Source organism: Dermacentor silvarum, chromosome 8 (genome assembly GCF_013339745.2).
Source record: "Dermacentor silvarum isolate Dsil-2018 chromosome 8, BIME_Dsil_1.4, whole genome shotgun sequence".
Taxonomy (NCBI): Eukaryota; Metazoa; Arthropoda; class Arachnida; order Ixodida; family Ixodidae; genus Dermacentor; species Dermacentor silvarum.
This window is the reverse complement of record NC_051161.1, coordinates 112,347,365-112,370,673: the sequence shown is the minus strand read 5'-3', so window position 1 is coordinate 112,370,673 and position 23,309 is coordinate 112,347,365. Positions and strand designations below refer to the sequence as shown.

General features: G+C 45.2%; 1 protein-coding gene across 2 annotated transcripts in view; it reads left to right on the top strand.

Annotated features, from left to right (window-relative positions):
• Positions 1-21,494, top strand: part of LOC119461616 (solute carrier family 41 member 1) — a 47,082-nt gene extending 25,588 nt beyond the window's left edge. For both annotated transcript variants that reach the window (XM_037722971.2, XM_049671765.1), the window contains exons 9-13: positions 42-186; positions 954-1,027; positions 6,150-6,284; positions 8,456-8,604; positions 9,958-21,494. In XM_037722971.2, the coding sequence (XP_037578899.1) occupies positions 42-186; positions 954-1,027; positions 6,150-6,284; positions 8,456-8,604; positions 9,958-10,203 (749 nt within the window). In that variant the 3' untranslated portion in view covers positions 10,204-21,494. The remainder of the gene's footprint in view (positions 1-41; positions 187-953; positions 1,028-6,149; positions 6,285-8,455; positions 8,605-9,957) is intronic.
• The last annotated feature ends 1,815 nt before the right edge of the window (positions 21,495-23,309 follow it).

Here is a 23,309-nt window from a genome sequence, read left to right as displayed (position 1 = left end):
TTCAAGCGTTCAGGTTGTGTTGCCGTTGTCTCTCATTGCAGACGTGGTGTGGCTGTCTCCGCTGGTGGTGTCCGTGTTTCTGGCGGGTGTTCCCCTCTGGGTGTATCTGTCCAAGCGAAACCCTTACACCCGAGAGGTGCTCTGCACCGGATGGGTCCCCGTCATCTGTGCCATGGGAATCTCCAGGTGAGACTCGTGGGTGGCCCTCTTCTATTTGTCTAGCCAGTGGACTATGTACATTGACAGGGATTATGGAAACTATTGATATTTATAGACCTTTTCAACGAGAATGCCCTGAGTATTGCCATAGTGCCCTCTGGGCTGTGGTAATTGAGTGTGAACCCCCGGGTAAAAGCATTGCAGAAGTTGTTGCATGTGCCTCTGTGCTCCCATGCCTCAGTCCAGAGAGGAGGTTCTCACTCTCCTCGATAAAAACGCCTATACAAGTGCTTGATATGCAGCACTAGAGACATTCTCTTGATAATAAACTGTATGAAGCCAACAGACAGTGATGCCAAGGAATAGCAGAAATAATTGTGGCTTCTAAATGAAATGTAGGAACCAATAGGAAAAGATAAATGACTGTGGACAAAAAGAAAATTTTCAGCCAATGGCAGCCACACTTACATTGCCACCAATTGAGCTACGGCAGCGATTATCATCTCGTCCACCACGTTGGATGTTTGTAAGATGTGTATTAGATTTAGCCATGCGAGTGTTAGGCAGCACCACTCATAGCCATGGCGGTGGATGGCGATTCATGGCAATCCATTGTCATTATGGATTGAATCCTTCTGCACGGAAAGTTTCTCTTTTCATGGGGACCGTGTCAATCTTGTCAGAGCCGGATCATACAAAAGCGCTTTGAAGTCAAGCTTTCAGTTGATATTATAAGTGGTTGACTGCTTCATGTCCTTGAAACAACCTCTTTTGTTGTTGCTCTCCGTTTGCAGTGTTGGTGGTTGCATCTTAGACGCTGCCGTCACCACGTACCATGGCCTTGCAGTCTTTCAGCCTGTGATAAATGGTGGGTGTTCAGTCGTGAATTATGTGTGTGATTATGCAGTGAAATCTCGATAATTCAAAAATCTCTTAATTTGAATTGACGGATTATTCCAACTGCTTTTTTGGTCCCAGCAAAGTCCCATGTATTTGAACAGAGAAAAACTCTCGCAAATATAACTACAAAAACGACACATTGGTTATTTCGAACAAAATCTCTCACTCCCATGCACCACTTTTCGGACAGACCCAAGCCTAAGGTGAAAGTTGGATGCGTCGCCAGCCACCGTAATGTCACGCGCTGTAAAAATGACGAGGAAGGACGTGCAGGAAGCCAAGACAGAACTAGAGCAAGCACAGCAGCGCACACCCTCCTTTCCCATCTGGCTGAAAAGGAGCAGGAAGGAGCTCCCAGTGTGCACTTGATCACGTTACTGCGCGCTCACTTACGCCCCCCCGTCCCTTCAAGCACACGCTTGATCACACTACCGTGCGCGTGCTCACCTGCGCTGCCTCTCTTATAGCGCGGGCTTGATCATGTCATCTCCAACATTGGGCACGTGGGAGTACAGTGCTTGGGCCACCATGCTCGGCTCATGCTTACACCCACAGAAAACAGCACGTGAGGCACCGTCTTATTGCACTTACTTCATACGGAACCTAGGCCTCTTCCGGTTGCGCATTGATGGAGGAAAGACAAGACTTTTTTAGTGCGAGCCCAGTGACGGTTTAGGTTTAGCACGCGGTACCGCACAGTGAACTAGTTTAGAAAAGTCAGTGTCACCTGTAGCACCAAGAGCATTATGGGAACTTTGAGTGTCACTTTCGGTTCTGAAGGCCATGCTAGATACCGTAGCTAGATATCGTGGCTGCCACAGGGTGCGGCGACGAGAAGCGAAATGAAATTTCTGTATAACGAAGCAAATTGCCAATTTTACAGACTTCTTTATATCGAAGTTTAACTGTAGGAATGTATGTAAAACTTCATGTTCTGATGGCGTGCCATTGTCTGCTCAGCAGTGTGTCGTGGCTGTGCATTTCGTGAGTTTAGCAAAAAGCAGGTCACGACTCGCGAGCTAGCTTCGTTGCACATACCCGGCAGGCAAAAAGTGGGTGCCGAAATACGGATACACTCAGCACACAGACTGTGCGGAGACATGATGGCTGCGATGTCCGCACAGCATTTTCTGGCCACTTGCGTCGCACTTATCGTTGTGCTATGTAACCTCTGTGCTATGGTTAGCTAAGACGGTAGAAGAAAGGGTTGACCCCAGTGAGACGAGGCACATCCTATGCGGGTGGCTGTAAGTGAAGCAGACGACGGAGCGCCTTTCCTCGCGATTCCCATAATGCCTTACCAGCCACCACTAAAGGGCACCGCTTTCTAAAGTAATCCATTGATCAGGAGCTATATTTAAAGGGGCTCTCCTTAGCTCAAACTCCGTTTTATCAGAATAAATTTCCGTCCCCTTAGAGTTTGCATTAATGAGATTCTGATGTATAATTACAATCAAACCTTATTCACAACAGACCCCGAAATACATTTCGTGTTTACCTTACTCTTATAACAGTGCTCTTCTTTCTCTCATACAAAGCAAGGAGCGCTATGAAGGTTATGAAGACTTACTTCTCTCACTGTTCACATTCGTGACCAAAAAATAGTATGTCATATATGAAAGAAAATGTGTAGCTAAGCATCTCGTAATTTGATGTAACCTTAAGTTTTGTGCTTTTATGTCGCAATATATAACGTACTTACTACATGGAAAGTGTTGCAGATCTAAACCTATTAACTAGGGGTGTGCGAATACCTAATACAGTCGACTTACAGTAATTTTACCAACCAAATTGGTCGAATTTTCTGGAGGGTCCAATTAAACAAGATGCAGAAAGACTATGAACACACCACTGATTCATTTGACCGTATTTGTCCGGTTCTAATGCGCCCCTCAATCGAATGCAAGCTCACTTTATATGTGTTCGAAGTAGAAAACTACCGTATTTACTCGATTGTGACGCGAGTGTTTTTCCAGATTTTTGCTACCTGAAGTCGTTCCTCACGTTACAATCGAATAGCGAAATTCAACTTGTCTAAAAATTGCAATGATGCACCCAATCCTAATCAACGAGTGAAATGTGCGAGTGAAAGCGCGCGAGGGATGCAGCGCACTTTCATGGAGAGCAAACGCGAAGTCTTTCGTCGTGTGAAAGGTCGTGGGGGGATGGGAGGGAGGGGCGGAGGCGACGTTTAGCTGCGGCACCAAATGCATATCTTGCGATCGGGCGCAAGGGGAACTGGCGACTCACTTTCCCATGCGAAAGGAGGAAAACCGGAAGGCAGCACGGGAGGGAGGAGGGCGCGGCTTCTACTCTGCCACCATGCTGCGTACTTTGCGCGGCTGTTGCGCGCACCATATCTTGAAAGCAATCTCCACACGGCTCTTACCTTTGTACACGCTGTGCTTTTGCCGCTCAGTTTCCGTTTAAGCGATAGACCACACGAGCTCGCTGCTGCTGACGCGTTTGCTCACACTAGCATCTTGACAACAGTTATGCGCAGTCATCGAGTGTGGTCTATTCATGTTTGCTTTTGTGCCCACTGACACCATGCTTGTTAATTCAGTTAGTAAGTGAATGTATCCAAGTTTATACATCTGATAAATCTGCTGTCCTTACTCCGTATAGCTCTGTACTAATTTGCTATTGCAATTGATGCTTCACCTTTCAGGCGAAACTGCGACTTTTTCATGCATCTGGTGGTCTTGCGGTTTTCTTCTTCTTTTCGTTTTTTTTTTTTTTTTTTTTTTTGCTGGACACAACAAAAAGTCATCCCTCGCGTTGTGTTCGCAGTTTTATTTTTTTCTTGGTGGTCGCAATGAAAAGTCACCCCTCGTGTTACAATCGTGGTCGCGTTACAATCGAGTAAATACGGTAACTTAGAAAAGACATTAGAGCTCCTAAACAACTAGACATCTAAAGCACGCATGATTATTTTTTTATCAAGAAATATGTAGCATGCCTCCTATTCTAGCAATAAGAAAAGATTGAAACCTGCAAATGTTACCTTCCCAGAATAGAAATTTATTTACTCGTAGTGTCTACCGTCAGTAGTCCCAAGCAGCATTTTATTTCTGTCGATGAACTACGTGCTCCTTCGACCGCCATCTTTGGCGCCGTACGGATTGTCCACAATAACGCCGACAGTCAAGAGCAAGAGCCTTTTCACTGTTGGGTCATTTGCGTCGGTGTCATTTGCCACCTGTCAAAAGTTCTGAAATCAGGATGGCCACGACAAACTTGCACGAGCCACCTCCCCTCCTTTCTTTGTCCATCCGTCGTCCAAGCAGATATGGTGGCTTGCTCAGATGTTCGCAGGCGGGCGGTCAGCGCATGACACTTTCACATGACATGACACTAGCCACATGACACTTTCATGCCTGTTGTGTAAATCTATAGCTAGTCAGTCTCATGATGGGTTGCTCAATGTTGCAGAAAAGGCAGATGTGCATCTGCGAACAATGTCGGGAACGAGAGACTAATGTACTGTGTGCCACATAGATGGTGGCTGTGAAAAGCAGTGGTGCCATCCCATGCACCCACTTTCGTTGGCAAGGTGGTGTGTTGGCTTTCTGAGTATCATGCAGCTACCGAGAAGTGATCTGCGTCGATTCAGCACGCAAATGTAAATTTCATTGCCGACAGCAGTGTCAATTAGCCCTAATGGTCTGTATGGGTGAAACATATGGCTGTTGAAGCGTCGATCGGGTACGCGGGCATGCACACCAAGTTTGTCCGTGCGCTTAAACTCGTGTATGGACAGAAAGCCCAGACTGTGTGAATATGTGTCTGTGAACACACGTATCTGATACAGTCTGCTATGATATACATTAGACTGTCTTTAAGACGAACTCGAAAGGACCCGTGAAAACTTGTTCGTCTTATGAAAAGTTCATTTTATCAGAAGCCCCCCCCCCATATAAAACAGAAAAGAAAGATAAAGTGGCAACATGTCACGGACTTCACAGAGATCGCCATAAAGTTGAAATAATCGTCTGACATACTGAATTCAATAAGTGACTGTTACACAAGTGGTCGATAAAAAGTTGTGCTGTATTCTCGGATCGTCACTGTCGGGGATACCTCCAATTTTGCGTGACTAGTGCAAGAAGCATTGGCATCTACGAGTGACGGCATTGTGGGTAAATTGCCAAGCACACCATCTTATCACAGGGCAGAAGTGCTGCCACCCGTTGATGTGTCCGGGGATAGTCACGCAAAATACTGCGAAAGTGAATGTATCTTTGAGAGTGCTCGTCTGAGAATACGGCCCAAGTTTGCCAACGCCTTGCTATGTGCACATATGCTTGCATTTGGCCTAGATGGCCTGTGCCCGCAGTTTTTTAGCGATGCCTCTTATTCTATTTCTTTTCACGCTTTTTTGCGATTCATCAGTGGTCAGAGCGCAGTCCGCCCGCATTATCAGCCGGCCACGAATGGTGAATAAGAGCGAATGGAACTCGCGCAACAACTAGCGCAAATCACAACTGCAGCCTTTACGGCTTAGTGGCTTGGCTTGACTTGGCTTTACTTGCGGTTTGGTTGCAGCCGGCGAGTACTAATAGATCGACTAGACTTCGCTAGTTTTGGTTTCGAGGACGCACTGGCAACATGGCCGACGACCATGCTGGTGACATAAAAACGAAAATATCGCTTTTTCTACTCGACTGAGAGACTCATTGCAACGTGTAAGAGTATTTTCTTTTCTTTCTTTTTTTCTTTTTCGCTTTTCTCATTCCCTCCCTCTGCGTAGTGGATTCGCCACTGCGCCAGGGGCTGTTTTTTCTTTTTTTCTTCTTTGGTGTCCCGCAGATTCCCCGCCAGTACTGCAATCCTCGCTGTGTGGAATCACCAGTGTTGGTGATAACTGTGAAAGTTCGTCTTAACCGTAGAGTATATGCGAATTATTTCTTTTTAAGCAGATTGTTTTTTACACTGTGTCTATGGAAAACCAACCAAACGTTCCCACATTGTTCGGTACTATATCCGAGAATTCGGCTTAACCGAGTTTACTGTATAGTTTTCTATGCTACCATGCTCCAGACTGCTCAAAAATGCCATGTTGACTGCTTGCATGTGTGTGTGTGCAGGGGTTGGGGGCAACCTGGTGGCCATCCAGTCATGCAAGCTGACCACCCTGTTGGCCCAGCGCTCCAAGCTGGGCAGCCACCCGAGCTCGGACGGCCAGAGCTGCATCGACCCCTGCTCGGCTTTCTGCGGCAAGAGTGAGTTTCTCTCTGCCACCGGTGTTGAATGGTCCAATAAACTTAGAAATAGGAGGCACAAACTGCTTGCATATGCTGAAGAGAGCCTAATGTAGCCTTTGCCTGATTCGGTGACAGTGGGGGTCATGTGCAGAGTCCGGATTCTCTTGTACTTTCTTGTTTGCGAAATTTGGCTGCGTTATGACTAAAGCTCTGTTGTCTTCTTCATTGCTGTGGGTAAATTCTCGGAGCAAAAATAGGTAATGGCAGTGCTCGAAAATTTTTCTTTCGGGTTACTACGTTGGTATTCTGCACAAAGGAGAATGCAAAGGATGTGAATGAACATGTGCGCAAACTCTCAACTGTTTATTGCTTGCAGGCACAGGTCCGACATATGAGTAATATCATCATCATCATCCTCAGCCTATATTTATGTCCACTGCAGGACGGAGGCCGCTCCCTGTGATCTCCAATTACTTCCGTCTTGCGCTAGCTGATTCGAACTTGCACCTGCAAATTTCCTAACTTCATCAGCCCACCTAGTTTTCTGCCGTGCTCGCCTGCGCTTCCCTTCTCTTGGTATCCATTCTGTAACTCTAATGTTCTACTGGTTATCCATCCTACGCATTACATGACCTGCCATGCTTCATTTTTTCCTCTTAATGTCAGTTGTAGTATACTTGTCAATGTAATGTCACGAAGTCTCGCAAGCAGCATTTTGTAATTCAACCATTTGACCATCTGCATCCGTGGAAGTTTCCATTTATTGTGGTGGTATTCCTTCGCAGTGGCAGTGAAATTTCGTTATACAGTAGACTTCCGTTAATTCGACTCCTGTTAATTTTGTTTTTCGGTTAATTCGGCCTCAACTGAAGGTACACCCACCTTCTATGGGCCCAAGCTCTTGTTATTACGATCCCAAAATTGGCCTTCGACGAATAATTTGAATTTGACAAACCAGCATGCACACGCCTGAACCCTACGGTCACCCCAACCCTCTTACTGGCAGCGTGTTTCTCGGCAGGTTTTAAGGGGACAGTGAATGCGTTGAACACACATCATCTCCCATAGGAAACACCTATTTATGGCTTGCCCTAGGAAGATTTTCAAGCAATAATGGCAGCTTACAATGTCTGATCACGGAATTTACTCGATACTAGCATGCACCTTTTTTCTCCCCTAATAAAATTAAGAGGAAAACAGACTTCGTGGCATTTGTCTGCTTTGCTGCATAACACGGTTGTATTATGGCAAAGCTGACTTTATAAAAAAAAAAACAGGGTGGCAAAGCTGACTTTAGAAAACCAGTCGCCACTGTGCAACACATATAAGACCCTTGCTGATTTTTCTTGGTAAAAAATGGGGTGCGTGTTAAATTTCCACCACTTTGTTTAGGAGCTTTAATGTTATCTCTACATTCATATTCTATTTTAGACACCTAAAACGTGGGCGCGCATTTGCTTCACGGGTGTGTTAGAATCGGGCAAATCAGCTACGTGTTCTGTTGTGTTTTCTGCATCTTGTTTAATTTGACCCACCAAATAATTCAGTAAGTTTCATTGGTCCCGTCGGCGTCAAATTAATGGAAGTTGACTGTATTGAAATCTTGTATAAACACACCTCTTTATATTGAAGTTCTAAATACATGGTACCCTATGGACAAGAACTTATAGAAAGGTAAATACTCATATATATAGCAAATTTCATTATATTGAAGTTTGTTATATCGAGGTTGAACTGTATATAAATAATATACTGTATATTCAGGAATATAACACTAGCGTCTTGCAGAATTTCTGGCCTCGGAACATGCCTCGCACATTCGGGTTCGTGATACAAATATATCATGACAGTAATACAGCATGGTAGTGAACGCTTCTAACGTTCACTACCACTGGGTAAGAGTTTTATGTTAAATAACAATTGACGCATTATATTAATGTGACGACTGATGATCGCTGGCGAAAGTTATGAGTACAGTGTGTTGTCTCCAAGTGCAAGCAACTGTTGCAAGCGAATCAGTGGCAATGCCAGAGACACAGGCTTTCAGCATCTGGTGCAAAAAATCTGCAGGCATTTCGCAAAAGAAAGGTTAAGCTCTAATCAGTCTATTCGTTGTTAAATTAATGTATATCGCACACTTTTGCTTCATTTCCTCTTATCTGCATGTTGTGATTGTGTGCCTCTTTCAGGCTCTCATGCTCGCACGGCGCGGCTCCTGATGTTGATGGTGCTGCCAGGGCACCTCATCTTTGTGTACACCATTCGGCTTCTGACCTCTGGCAACACTGTGATCACCCCCATGTTCCTGGCCTGCTACATGACGGCCGCTCTAGTTCAGGTAAGGAGTCTACGTCATCCTCATCCTATTTCATGCTCACTGCAGCATGGTGGCTTCTCGCAACCATCTCTTTTTAGTCTCATCAACTCTCCACATTCTCTTCTCGCAGTAGACAGCTGTCTCTGCCATGCTTGACGCCACTCTCATCCATTTTCTGTTCGCATCTGTCCTTGCAACACATAAGGGCTATGTGCGAGGCCACTAAATATACAGTGCAGTGCACTGTTAAAGGGAACACTCTAAAGTGCAACTTTCACTTTGCTGGCACTGTGGCTGTGAGTGCCAGCTGATGCTGTGTCGGTGCGTTGCACAGGCATGTGCCAGCACTGCCAGCCACAAGTCATATAGTGCAAAGTTAGGCAATTGTACCCTTGTCTGAAGGAAAACGGCACAGTTAATAAAATTACCATGGTAGTAACCAGTCACGTGTGCATTATGAACTTGTGTGCAGCAGTTAACGCGAACGTCGACAGACATCTCATGGCTGTACGAAGTGAAAAGAATGGCAGAAAAATTTGATCTGAGCGGTAATTCGATAAAAGAGGATGTGCCGTACAAGCTGTAACAGCATTGCTTTGGCATAAAAGCTGTTACAAGAACGTATTAGTCTGTGGTCGTGCTGACTGAAAGATTGTTTGGCTCATTGCAGCACAGTGATAGTGCCATCCACCGTTTGGGTGAAACATGGTCCATGCTGTATTTCATCGTCAGTTTCAGGTGTTACCTGTTCTATTACTGAAAAGGATAATTTTCTCATTATACAGGGTCTGTATTAAGAGCACCGAATTCACCAGTGTTCCAGCTCTGACCAGCATGGAAACTCCTACATCGGCGTTAACAGAAACAGACTATCTAAACACCTCTCATGGTAGATATCACAGTTCTGTCACATCAGCTGGATTACTTGAAGAGGCAAAAGCTGCTTGCAAAACAAGTTGTGGAGCAGTGATAGCTAAATTGCAAGATTTCACTAATTTATTTATTTATTTATAAATACTGCAGTCTTATGCAAGATCTTATCATCATGGTGCACATGCTGATAAGATCAGCCTCTGTGTGCCATGCTATTGTGTTCACAGAAGGGAACGAAAATGGGAGAACTTCATTCAATATAAAACAAGTTATTGTGAATTAACTTAGTATATAATCATATTAGTGCCGTTGTCCCAATTATGGAATTTCTTCTGGGCCGTAATGAAGTAATATTCATTAAGCAGAAATCCTGTGCTTAGCCCCAGTTCTGATAAATGCGTCCTCCATGTCTGTAACGAAATGCATTGGTGCGCTGCTTGACAGTTCTCAACACTGTACAAAGTCCTGCATCATTAATGGAATAACTTGCAATGCCTGCAGGTGGCACTGCTGCTGTACACGGCGCGCTGCATGGTGTACTGGATGTGGAGCCGTCGAGTGGACCCGGACAATGCGGCCATCCCCTATCTGACGGCCCTGGGCGACCTGCTCGGGATCGCACTCCTCGCTGCCTCCTTCTGCTTGCTGGATGCACTCGGCGATGCGGCTTCTGCGCACCCGACTACCACGACTGTCGCACCCATCACCGTCGCCACACCGTTCGCCACCGTGGGAACCATCGACTAACGAAGACGGCTCACAACCTGCAAAAGCAGCGTAGATCAACGGTGAAAAAACAGCACATAAGAACACATATCTGCCACTTCTGGTCTGCCTGCCTGTCACCGAGGCAGCTGCAAATCTGTTGGAACAACTTCGCGCACAGCTGACGCCTCGGCTGACGTGGCGGTACAGAGCCAGCATGAAATGTTTCGCGACTCAAAACTGGCCGTGCGGTTTCGTGCAACTTTAGTTGCCGGCATAGCATGTGTACTCCCGGTTTCCCGTGTGCCTTGTGCACTTAGGTCTTTCTGAAACCGCTTTGTTGGGCGAAATGAGATGGCTTGCCGGGAAAGGCTGTCGTCCCGATGCTGGCATAGGTGTTTCACATTGCTGCTTCCACTTAGAGCGTAGGAACTCTCCCAGTCCTGTGGTTGTCACTGGTGCGATAGATTGGTGTTGTAGGGAGCACTCAAAGCGAGTCTGGAGTCCAGGTCCGTGCTAAGACTGAAACCGAGGTCAGCTACGCTATCCCAAGGTCCCTTCATCACGGAGCTTCATCGCGATTCTTCGCCAGTGAATCAATTTCATCAGGCTAGGCAAAGGTCGGCAGATGGTTTCAAGGTCTTCTAACTGCAAACATTTGAAAAGTGTTTAGAGGTGCAATGTCTCTACCCCGGTGTGGATAGCTTAGTGACAGGCTTTAAATATTCCATGGTCGAAAATCATTCGTTCTTATCCAGGAAAATAGGCACTGGTTCTACACATCTGCGATAAGAGCTTCAGTCTCAGACACGTTAGGCAAAACTCGCCTCTTGCGTTTTGATTTCTTAGTAACGACTACTGGATGCATAACCTGGAAGCATGAATGAAAACGTAGAAATTTTGTCTGGGCATGAGAGCTTGGCAAACAATGTAAATTTGTGCCCCTTGCTTGAAAAGGCCAAAATGGGAACATTTACTGAAGTTTTAGGTCGTTATGTTAGTTTTATGTGCATTTATTTTTTTCTCTCATGTGGCATGCACTGTGCTTCAGCTTGCCACCATGTTTTTTAGGTAAATATTAGTTATTTTTTACGCGCCTTTGCAGAAGGCTTTCCCAGCACGCAGCGCTTTTATGTTACGCGACACAAATCTCATGTCTCGAGTTCAGCTGTATCTGCAGAAAATTCTGAAGTATGCTGGTCTTGCCTGTTCCGCGCATGGCCCGGGGAGAATCCATGGCCAACTGCTGATGATCGTAATCTCTCGTATCAAACTATAATAAGTCTGACCACTCGTGACACAGACTCGTAGCTAGTTTGCGAGTGTGATGCCAGGAGGTTCAGAAATGTGTACGAAATCTTAAAAATCGCAGAAAGTTTTGGAAGAGGTGTCGGATAGAAAGCATAAATGTGCAAGCATTAGTGTGGTGCGTCTAATTAAGAAATGCTGTCACCGTGGACGACACCGTTCGGATGGGAGTTAAGGCAGGATGCATTGTGGGCCTTGTCTTTAGCCTGTGGCTGCACCCAGCATTTAGAACCCGTAGGAAACCGTTGCATTAAGAGAGTGCTGGTGTCTCCAGAGTTCAGTGCTTTAATTTTTTGCTGAACATTGCTCATGTGTTAAATGGCTCGCAGGAGCACAGCTACATCTACCTCCTTCCATTTATTTCTCTTCTGATGCCATTGAATAGCTTGGTTCCCACTTTGCACTAATTTCGCTTCAGTGTGCTAGTTGTAGAGTATCTATTGCTAACTGACACTTTTTAATGGAGAAAGCAGTGCGCTTCTTTCCGATTTCATTTATCAGGGCAACCTACGTAGGAATGTCTGTCCGGTCTTGAAAGCCAGCTAATCATTACTTTCTTGCCAGACCTCTTGCAGAAATGGAGGAAACCAGTCATGTGTCTGTGCAAGTAGTACCGATTCTGTTCATTTTTGGTACACTCTGGTCTCCCAAAGCCTAATTGGAGTGGTGGGCTGATCCTTCCCAGCCTAAACCTTCTGTGTCACCATCCACATTCTTATGACAGTGAGTTGCACTCTCAAACCTGCATGGAAGACTAAGGTGCAGCCTTCTGCAGACCCCATCCTACCCTCCCACAACAGATTGTGTATGCATGGATCTCTTGAAGTTTCATGCATAAACATTCCAGCCATTGTAGAGGCTTTGTGGCAAGTGAGTGCCAGACCGTGTTTGCGCTGACCCAAGCGTTAGCTCAGACGGCTGGTCGAACCTCCTGCTCTAATCTGGGGCTGCTCTGGTGTCGCTAAGGACGAGTGATTAGAACTTCTGTCTGTGCAAGGCCCGCTCGTACTAAAGGACAAAGATGCAGTTAAATCTCTAGGAGTGCTGTAAGACGAGGTGACGTAGGTGATACCGGTGATGGCGCTACTGGCCACCCATATTCGGGCTGTCTAGCTTTACCGCATGAACTCATTAAAGAAGCTGTAGCTTCAGTACCTTTTATCTGGAAGAGAAAAATGTGTGTGCCGCTCGACGGTGATCTGATGGCGAGGTACACAACAAGATTTATCCTGCCATGTGTGCTCCTCATGTACAAAGCATAGCCTTTAGGAGACTGGTGTGACTAGCCCGTTGGAAAGTGTTTAATGTCGTGTCGCAACTAGGGCTGTTGCTGTGTTCCTTCGTTACGTGTACTGCTGGTGTGGGCTTGTTGGTGCGAAAAGTGTTAGATTATTTCTTCCTTTGAGCACTTGTTTCTCAAAGTCCTTGGTCTCCTCAAGAATCGGCTCTCTGAAAACATAGTGGGGTTTTTCTCCTCCCATGCTTTCAGGATGCGTTGAGCTGTTTCTTTTTCTTTTTTTTCATTCTTTTTCATATTTTCCCCGATATGCTCTTGTTTTATCAGTTGCCTCAAGAAGGCAAAATTTTCGTGCAGCAATTATAGCAGTATCGTTACACAGCTTTTGTGGATAACCTATTGTGAATAAGCTTCTCAGATGTGGGGACGTTGTTAAGAACAAATAGTATAGTAATGTGAAAGAAGCTAGTAACTAAGAGCACGAGCAGCAAGGCTGCTGCATTATACTCGCGTGTGCAGTGTTGTAATTAAGGTAGAATTTAAGACGTAATGTCTTGTATTTTTTTAGTTTTCAAACTTGCGCTTGTGCTTCAGCAGTAATTTATGCTGTATGCAGTAATGTGATGGCTATCCCATTTTAATTGTGGCTTTCTTCAAAGCTTATTTTTACATACAGATAAAGTGTGGTTGATGCTAGAGGATTAATATGATACGCGATCTAGGCACAGTTTATTAGTCTGTGGATCTTGTATCTATGTTAAATGCAGTAAAAAAAAAAAGGGCGTTGTTCTCAACCAGTTATTAAGGGCGCATTGTACTTCAATACGACAACCGTGCATGACCTGTGGTCACATCTAAATCATTGACGTGCTCATACAAACATTTGCCCGGTGAATCTGAGAGGTGCATTTGAACACACAGTCTGTGCTTCTTAGAATAAGAAATGTTTAAGGAAATTTAGATCTTGTTTGAGGACCTATCTGGCTCTTCGGTGAGAAAGTCACGCTCAAAAAACTTGAAAGCAGATCTAAGTCTGGAGACCACAATTCAGAACACTACGCATCTCAAGCTCTTTTTTTGTTTCAGAGTGATTGTCATCACCGTCCTTGTGGTCATTTCCTTTCTCTGGCATCACATATAATTTGAGCTTTGCTGATCGTAATTCGTGCGCGTTTGATTAGATTAGGACCTGTGGAATCGGATGGGGATTGTTCATGCCAGGTAAGAGTCCACCACAAGTGCTGTGAAATCTTTTAGAGCGCAGGTTAAAAAAAAAAAAAGCATTTGTTGGGCCACCACTGCCAACTATAGTTTCCCTCTAGTACATAAATGTGCATGTTTACGATTTCTTTCGTACAGGTGAACACTCGCTGTAATTGTGGTCAAACGCTTTGGGTCAGTCTTGCCTGGCATACACATCTTGCATTAAACTTTTTCTCTGGCATTTAGGGTAACTCGCCTATTTTCCAAGAAATGGGGAGGCCATATTGCGTTATCTTCTGCTGTTTGTCTTTGTAGTGCGTTCCTGTTGAGCTGGAGCAATGCTGTGATGTTGTACTAGGTTGAAATAAGGAAACTGAGCTTTATGAAATGATACTGCTGTTATTAAAACAAGGCTCCAACCTCTTTTTCTGGTTGTATAAAGCAAATTGTTAGACATTGCAGTTTTAGGCTAAACGATTCCACATGTTGCGTTTCTAGGTGGTTGCAAAACTCCACTCTTGTGCAAAGGTGCAGCCATTTAACTTCCTGCATTAGTGTCGAATATAATGGTCCTCGAACAACAGTAGTTCAACAAATCCAGTCGGTGGAAAGTGTAGTGTTGTCAATGTGAGTAACGCATTACCGGTGAACATCTAATAGGGTCATAAAAGGTTGAACACCGAATAAGACTGCTGATGCCAAGGAAGGGTATTGGAATTTTGCAGGCAGTGCCATGCTTTCAGAGATGGAGCGAAAGGTCAGGAAAATATGTGTTTGTAGCTCGCACAAAGAGGACCACGCACAACACCGAACTGATGTGTGATAGGAACCTTGCAATATGGTTCAGAGTTATCTTGTGGAGCAGAAGGGAAAGAGAGTACCACAAAAGAATGCATGATGGCGGTACGGAACAGTCAATACACAAAACTGAAGTCTTTCAATGGTGGATGCCGGTGCATCCGCGTCCCGTTGTTGAGTGCCTCGTTGCTCATGCAAGTCATTGTGAAGTGCAACACAGCGACTGCTGCGACATCAGCGCTCCATCTGTCAGTGTCGTGTGAGAGAGGTCGACAATCTGAGCATCAGCGGCTGCCGCATCTTTGGGGGCAAGCTCTGCTTGGGCGGTTCGCCAGTGTGCGGTGTTGTGCTTGTTGAGCAATCTGCATTGCAAGTAAGTGAGTCCAGTGTGTCGATGCGTGTGTGTTTTAGCCACATTGGTAGGAAGCCAGGCAATCCTAATAAATTCTTCGGTGGTGCCATTCAAGTCACTGCATGTTGCTGCCAGTTTGAGGCATCTGGACAGGCATGTCATTGGTGTAGACAGACGAGAGCTTTATGTTTGGTCAATCACTGGAACATTCTGGTCACCCCTATGCAACCATCTGCTTGCAAAGTCGAAGCTTGCATTCGCTGTCTGCTTTAATCGTGCTGTAGCAGGTGTGAGTGCGTGAAACGCTTCCTGTGCTTGTGCATGTCTTTCTAATATCGATGTCAGTGACTTTTTTTTCTCCCTCTCGATGCTGCTGGTCAATCCTCTTAAGATGGGGTTTGTACACATTGGTGTGCGTCATTAATTTTTCATGCAGGCATTCTGCAATGCTTTCATTAAAGCGCACCTCCATCGGCACTCTTTGGGCAAGTTGTAATGTAGTGATGGTATCAATTAAGAGAAGTAGAGGTACAAGACACTTCTAGCAGAACCCAGGAATTTCTTTGTGTGTGGATTGTAGCAGCAGGTGAATGTGGGGCAGATGGCCAAGTTCTGTACTGTGTGAATCTGTGCTTCTGAGCTGTGGTTCTGTTAATAAGTACATAAAGGGTTTTGAACAGCCACCTGCTTAGCACCTCCAGTAGTTTGTGATGTAACTTCAGTAATCTTACTTTGGGGCTATCCCGTTGAAGATGAAGAAGCAACGTATCCCAAGACCTGCTTGTCTCACTGTGGCAGCATTTTGTTGTAGTTTCAGAAATCTCGTCCTCAGCAGTGCTGCGCTCTCTGTCCCTTGCAGTTTCACAGTACTTGATCTGGTGATGCAACTAACAGATTTCATGCTGCTGTTGCACGACCAGAGTGTATGGACTGTCAGAGGTAAAGCTGGATTCACACCGCAGATGTAACTGCATGAGGATTGGTCACATGACCTCAAGTACACAAATTGTTTGCCTGCTGAAAGCATTTATACGATCAAGAAAAGCAGATATTGGAACAAACGATACCTGCTGTCACACGGAGAGCCAGGTTTCTAAGCTCTTCTGCAAAGGATCTGACGTGTGGTTTTACTGCAATTTCGCTGTGAATCAGTCGGCACATATAAGGTGAGAGCAGTCAGGAAAGCTGATGTCTGATGAAATGCTCTGCTGTGCTGAGGTCCATGTTGCAGTTTGGTCCATTGTGTGACCAAATCTTGAGGCACTGCCCGTCTGCTCTTCAGAACTGTCCAGTTGGCTTACGCTGCTCTTTTAAAGGCGACATTTTCTCTGAAGCTGTGTTTTAGTTCCATGCAAGGATGCTATAATATATGGCAAGAATATGGAGATGGGGTATGCACAGAACCACTGGGAATGATTGGTGATGCACACATTAGTACTCAGTGCATTTCCACTCCAAGACTTCTTGCCTTTCAAGACTTGCCTGTGCTGCTGTGGGGATAGGTCGCTCAGATTCTCGAACGTACAATGTTGACTATTGTGCGGAAAGGTATTCTACCTTATTTCTTTTGGCCGGTGAATTGCCACATTCATTAGGCTGTGTTTGCACAGATACAGAGTACTTATTTAGTATTCCCTTTTGGAATATTGTTATTTTGAATGTAGCCTGGAAAGAAACAAGTATTGTTTTGTGTTTTGGTATTATGCTTCTGTACACTTTTTTAGGCTTTTGGATGCAGCCACAAACTTGTTTCATCGTAACACTTACTCTTTGTCTCTTTTGTCAAAAAATGAAGATTCAAGATAGAGTGGGCGAATGTACTTTGGCACTTCATGTGCCTGGTGTTGGGACTTGCATTATTGCAAATGTTGTGCAAGTTTTTCTCAGTTTCTGACGGCGTGCATGAGATGGTTGCATAGTAACTTGCCGCACCCTCTGCCTTTGTCTCACTGCCGAGGCCTAAAGCGCAAGATATTTGTAGTTACCTTTATTTTGACTAGCTTTATGGACTTGGGTTCCGCAACAGTGCGCGGCGCATTTTCTTACGTGATAGCTGTTTTGATTGCTCGAGCCTGTCTCCCAAAGAATGCATGCGCAATGCCTGGTCTCAAATCTACCGATCGCTGCGTGTGGTCATCTCGTTTTTCAGTGCAGTATATTATTTATTGCCCAGAGCTGCCCCTTGTCATTTTGATTTCTCGTAAATGTTGTGTCTGTACTCACTCTAATGTATTGTTCATTTTAGACATCAAACCCCCCCTCTTTTTTTTTACGCTTCTTATTGTGAGTGTTGCACTTGGAACATAATTTTTTGCCCTGGGGTTTTTACAAATGTTTTTGAATGTTGGCTGCCCTGTGTGGGCCTATTTTAATGATTTATTCTGTCGTGTTGTTTTACTTATGCCTATTGCCAACGCTTGTGTTGGAAATTGTGCCGCAAGAATTCCCAAGCTCTTGCATCTCTGGACTATGACACACCATGAACTGGCAGGCTTAATCTTGTGGCAAGCTTAATGGTGTATTTGTTAAAATTTTGTTTGTTCAGTTGTCACTGCTACGGTGTTGAATCTGATTTCAGTCTCAACTCGGGTCTTGTTTTGTCTGCTTTCACTGCTATAATTTCTCTGTGCTGGAGGAAGTGATAGTTGCTTGCAACTTTTGTTAAGCCATGTTCTGCTGCAAGGGTTTTGTATAAAGACTGTCAGCGTACTTGGGAACTGTGCTTTCTGCCTTCTTTGTCCGGTGCAGTGAGAGTCGATGAGACTGTCCGTTGCGCGCGGGGGGTCATAGGGACGCAGTGTGGAAATAAGTGGTAAATTATGTTTTTGTGGTGCATGGCAGTACGATGCAGGGGTCTCCTAAGCACAGGCCGGGCTGTAGTTGCTGCCCTAAGACAGTGGCTCTTTAAATAATTTTCTGAACCAAGCCTCTGTCTCGGGGTGCATTTTTAACATTGCAATAGTGCTTATGGAAAGAACCTGACAGCAGCGTTCCTGGCGTTAAGATTGGCTGTGGGAAAAGTTTGTGTCAACCGTTGCTGAGCATTATCTGTTTAATCAGTGAGCGACACGTTTGGTGTGGCATTTGCGAAAGTTTATCTGCATGTTATGTGCATCAGTTTGTATGAAACAGGGGAAAGTGTGGCAAAGAGCGACATTGAACACTACTTCATACTTTGGCTATTCAGCAGCACTAGCATATTATGGCGCCATCATGATGTATTGTATGCAGTGCATGTTCTTTCTCTGGAAGGATGGAAAGTTCAGTCAGGTGTCCAAGCAATCTGGAAGTGGATCGTGTTGTCTGTGGTGCCTAAAACTTTAAAATTTTGACAACTACTGCTTCGTGTGTTGGTTGGATCTGTTGGCTGTCTCGTGAAGTCCTTGATCAGACTGAATTCGAATGGAGCTCACTATCTTTTTATCAAGTTTTAAGTTCACCTCCGTCTGCTGCAATAGATTACTTACCTCAGCCAATTCTGCCTTCTGAGAGTGGCAGTTGTAAGTTCATAACAGTGGTGTCCTTTGCTTGCTCGACTGCATTCAGTGTTGTAGGAAGCTTGGTATGTACAAGTTTTGTGTACAATGCAAAACAACATTGGCAGTGCTAAGGAACTCGTGTGGACGATGTCCTGCCCGTACGCTGCTGACCCACTATTCTGTTTCACGCTCAAGGCGTTCCTCCTGATTTATAGAAACTTCCTAACTTCCTACAAATGACTTGAATTGAACAGCATGGGTGCTGCTTTTTATTTGCTAGGCTTGCCACACAAGAACTTTAGGATGAAATGCCATTGGAGGCTGTTAGTGCAGAGACCTCTGTCAGTGCCCGATACTTAATGTTGCCTACAATTGGAAAGCAACGAAGGTTGTCATGCGGAAAAGCCCACATGGCGTTGCTCGAGAGCTGTGCAATACAACTGAGGCGAAAAAATTTTAACTGACATTCATAGTTCAAAAACCTGGTAATCTAAAGTTCTAAACCAACTGCTTTTTGTGGGAAATTGGTCTGTCAAATTCCGTGCTGCGATAATAATTTGCTGTGGCACCTAGAAAACATCCATGTATAGATATTTCGGTGCAGGTGGTCCAAGTTAAGCTTGAAACCCACCAAATAGGGCATCTCGACTAAACAGCTGCACTTATGGAGGGGACATGTCTGTTGGAATCTGCGCATGTTTTGTTTGGTGCCCAAAATGCTCTGGATTGCTAAGGTACCCAGCGTACGTGCTAGCTATTGCTGTTTCGCCGTTGTAGTAAATGCTTGCGATGACTGTTAGGTGCAGTCACACGTTGGCTTTGTCCATCGATAGAACTTTGTGTACAGCACATGCGAGCTTTCCCCTCTGAAACGCGCAGGTTAGTTACTGGTGAGAGGCTTGTGTTCACGTTATGCTGTACTCGTGAGCTGAGTAGGAAGGTGGACATATCTGAACACTCTCTAGCAAGGTGCTCTTTTCCTAGAATTTCAAAGCCATACTCTGCCATTTGGATATGCCATGGGAACTTGCAGCAATGCTCCCGTGTCACACATGCCAGAGGCAGAAAGGAAGCATTTCAGCCTCCAAACTTTCTTAAAATTCGCTAGTCTACCATGTGTGACTTGCACATGGAGGTCAAATTCTAGAAAACCCTTCTGGATCAAAAACATGGCTACAGATGCAGGCCTGAAGCTCACGAAAGCGGAGTAACATCTGTGTTTTTCAACCTCTGGATCTTCAAAGCAATGCCCACGAGACATTCCAATAATCTGTGCAGTGGCTTCGAAGCTTTTGATGAAGACTACATGTACCGTCACCTGCAATAGTAATGGACCCCCCGCAGTTTTTGAACCGCAATTGTGCATCACTGGACAAAGCAATTCCCATTTAATTCTTGTTTAAGGCGTAGTTGCACGATAACACCCACATTGTTTGCTAGCTGTTTTAAAAATTGAGGCAGGAACCTGGGGGAGGAGTGGGGGGGGGGGTGACATTTGCTGATGAGGGTATTGGCTGGTTTTCTGGGCTTCTTTGAATATTAGGGACAGCTGGTGTAATCGCGGTGTTGGGTTCCGCGTCTCCAACACTTGTTTACTTTCCCGAGGAAACTTTCAAGTATGCCGGCTTCCTACTTCGCTGTAATCCCGATGATCACCTCTTTTTCTTGGTCCTCGTTGAACAATATGAGCATGTGTGTGCTTGTGCTGTGATAGCAGCCACTTTGTTGCATTATGTTGCCTTCAGCCCCATTATGTTGCCTTCAGCCCTTTTGCGGGACAAGCATAGGACGAGGCCGTGAGAGATGGATGGCCTTGTATAGGGGAGGGATATGAAAATGCAAGTCTTTCAACTGTACAGCCTGAGTCGGTCATTTCTGCTTTCCCTTGCCCCAGTGTACTGGACATGGTGGTCATACAACTGTCTACCTGTGCTTATCCCTTGTTTGTGTGTGTGTGTCTGTGTGTTTTGTAGTGTGTGTTGCACTTAACAGGAACACCTCATTGGCATTCGACTGAGACTGCTTTTATCATAACCTTTATAACTTTACACTTTTTCACGCTTACGTAAAGGAACCATGCAGATGTGCTTAATAATAGTATTCAGCTGCAATCCCTTTTTGTTTTTTCCATCTCCAAAAGTAATTTCAGTCTCGCCAAAATTTACAGGAGCAATTTATTACTAACTGTGGTGCCGGGCATATGTTGATAAAGTTCCAGATGCTTGACGTCACGATGCCAGACATTGTCTCGTACCGCAGTTACTAAAAGCTGCTTCTGTAAATTTTACTTGCAATGCAATTATGCTTTTAGACCTGATCAAAAGCAACCAAAACGCCACAACTAGCTCGGTTGTAACTTTTAGAAAATGTCCATCTTTGTAAAGGTTATACTGTAATGATATTTAGTGTAGCTTCTGCATTTCAACAGCTATTTAGAAGGCAATGTTGAGAATCACCTAGCATATGGCAGACAAATATAAAAAATGGCTCGTTTGGCAGACGGATATAAAAAAGAAGGCTGCCCTTCTGACCTCCGTAATAAAGTGGCAGCCTGTCGGTATCTCGTTTTAAGTGTTCCTTGTAAGTGTGATCCGCAGTGTGAGTAAGTGTCTATAGCGTTTCCTCGTTGGTGTCAGCCTTTTCGCTCTACGCGAGGTGTACGGGTGCGCGCATGACGTCAGTGAGTGCTTTCAGCGCACCCGTTGCCACCTGCTCGAAGTCTGCCTTGTGGTGGTTGCGATTTACGTGACCTTTTAGTCGGTGCAAAAGAAGTGGACGACAGTGACTGAGCAAAAGTTACAATAAATGCCGCCGATTGTGCGTATATGCGCTTTGTCGTCATTTATTTTTGCGTGCGCATGTCGTTACGCTTTCTCACATTACGGCATAGGTGCCGTTACCACTACCTTTTGCAGCGAAGCTGTATATGCCTAGGCTGAAACACTCGTGATCCTACCACAGTAACCCTCCGGCGGAAATAAATCAATCGAAAACATGTCGAAAACTCTCGTCTCGTTCACTTAGCATATACCAAAATTGGCATGGAAGGGTACAAATGTACGACTAACATGACTGATAGGTCATGACATCAATAACAGCACATGCTCGTCGGTTAATGATAATAAAATCACGTGTGGCGCATACCTGCATTGGATATGCGAATATGAGCCAGGGACAAGAAAGAAGCAAACGAACGAAGAAAATGAAGAAATCACGTGTGGCTCATACCGGGGCTGCACATTTAAGCTTCGCTAGTTTACCATCTGTGCAGGGTGCATGGGCGGTGAAATTTCTTTTTGATTAGGCACTCTTGAATATTTTAGCAGAGCGAAAATGCTGCCTGCCGTCGACAGCGCATGCACGGTATCTGGCGCGCACGCGCAGTTGGGATAAAGGGGTATGATGGCAAGTTGGAATTCGGTGGCATCGCATTCGTACACCATCGCGCACCACTAGATAAGTTTACAGTGTACTACCCAGGCCGTACATTTATTGACCCTTTTCTCGGATCAGTTTGTTTTAGAGACACGAGATGGCGCTCACAGCGGCGCGCCATTAGAAGGGGCTTTACGCGCCGTACGTCTTCTCAGCGACCGCGCGCGAATACGAAACCATTACCGCTTCTACCTTGCCTCTGTGCGATCAGCTGTCTGAAATGCAACTGAGTTTTCGCTAACACACTGTGCTCCAATCGTGCTAGATTGAATCATGTGCATTGAAGACGTGTGCAGTAGTTGGCTGCAAAAATAGTGACTGGCATATTAACGAATAGAGTGAATGTGTGTGGCCAAGTTCCCGGGCCACTGCTGCAACTGTCCGAACGTGTTACCGGCACTTCGTGATGTACGGCTTTCCTCGAGGATACAGAAATTTGCTCATCCGCCAGCCTTGTATCGCTAACCTTCAAAGAAAGGGCTTCATCCCCAGAACGTCGGCAAGAGTGAGTACCACTCGTTAAACAATGACAAAGGGAGTAGCGCCGCTTCCTGTATTAGTAAGTTTCGCGCACGTTATCTATACACATCTGTCCAAATGGCAGGAAAACTTACGCCCACTCTATCGCTGACGTATCAAGAATAAGTGAATGGGCACACACTTGAATATATGCGCACTGTATACGCATAAATGACGGACTACACCGATGGCACACGAATCGAAGCTGAATGTTTCGTGACGGTCCACAAGAGTAAGCAAGTAACTAGCTGTAATATATATTTGCTACAAGGTATTACACTGTACAAAACAGCTCCGTTTCAAGCCTTGTGCGCAGCAAGAGCAAATCTATCGGAACTGAGCACACCCGCGAGTGATTAGACAGAAAATAATCGGATAGTGGCCGCACCGAGGAACTTTACTGAGTCGGAAACTGATAAGCCACTACTTTCCACTGCTTCAAAATATTTGCCGAATAAATAACAAAGAGGAAAACACACTAATCCTGACTGAATTCATGAGCGGAATGTTTATGTAGCTCGGAATACATATTTAGCCCCGCCTTTAGGGTGCTTACACCGTTTGGACATAGCTTAATTAGCTCCGAAAGCACTTGTGCATGTTCTCTGAAGCTGTGATCAAAGCTTCGTGTCGTCCACCAAGTCACCGTCTACGATATCTCCGAAAACGGAGGTTTTCTAAGCCGCGCCGGCGTCATGCACTCAAGGAGGCAGTTGAGGCAAGCAATGGACGCGTCACCACGTAAGCAAACATGGCAGCGCCCACGGGATCGCCGCGAAAAGGGTCAATAACGCCATGTGGCGGCGTTGCAGCTGTT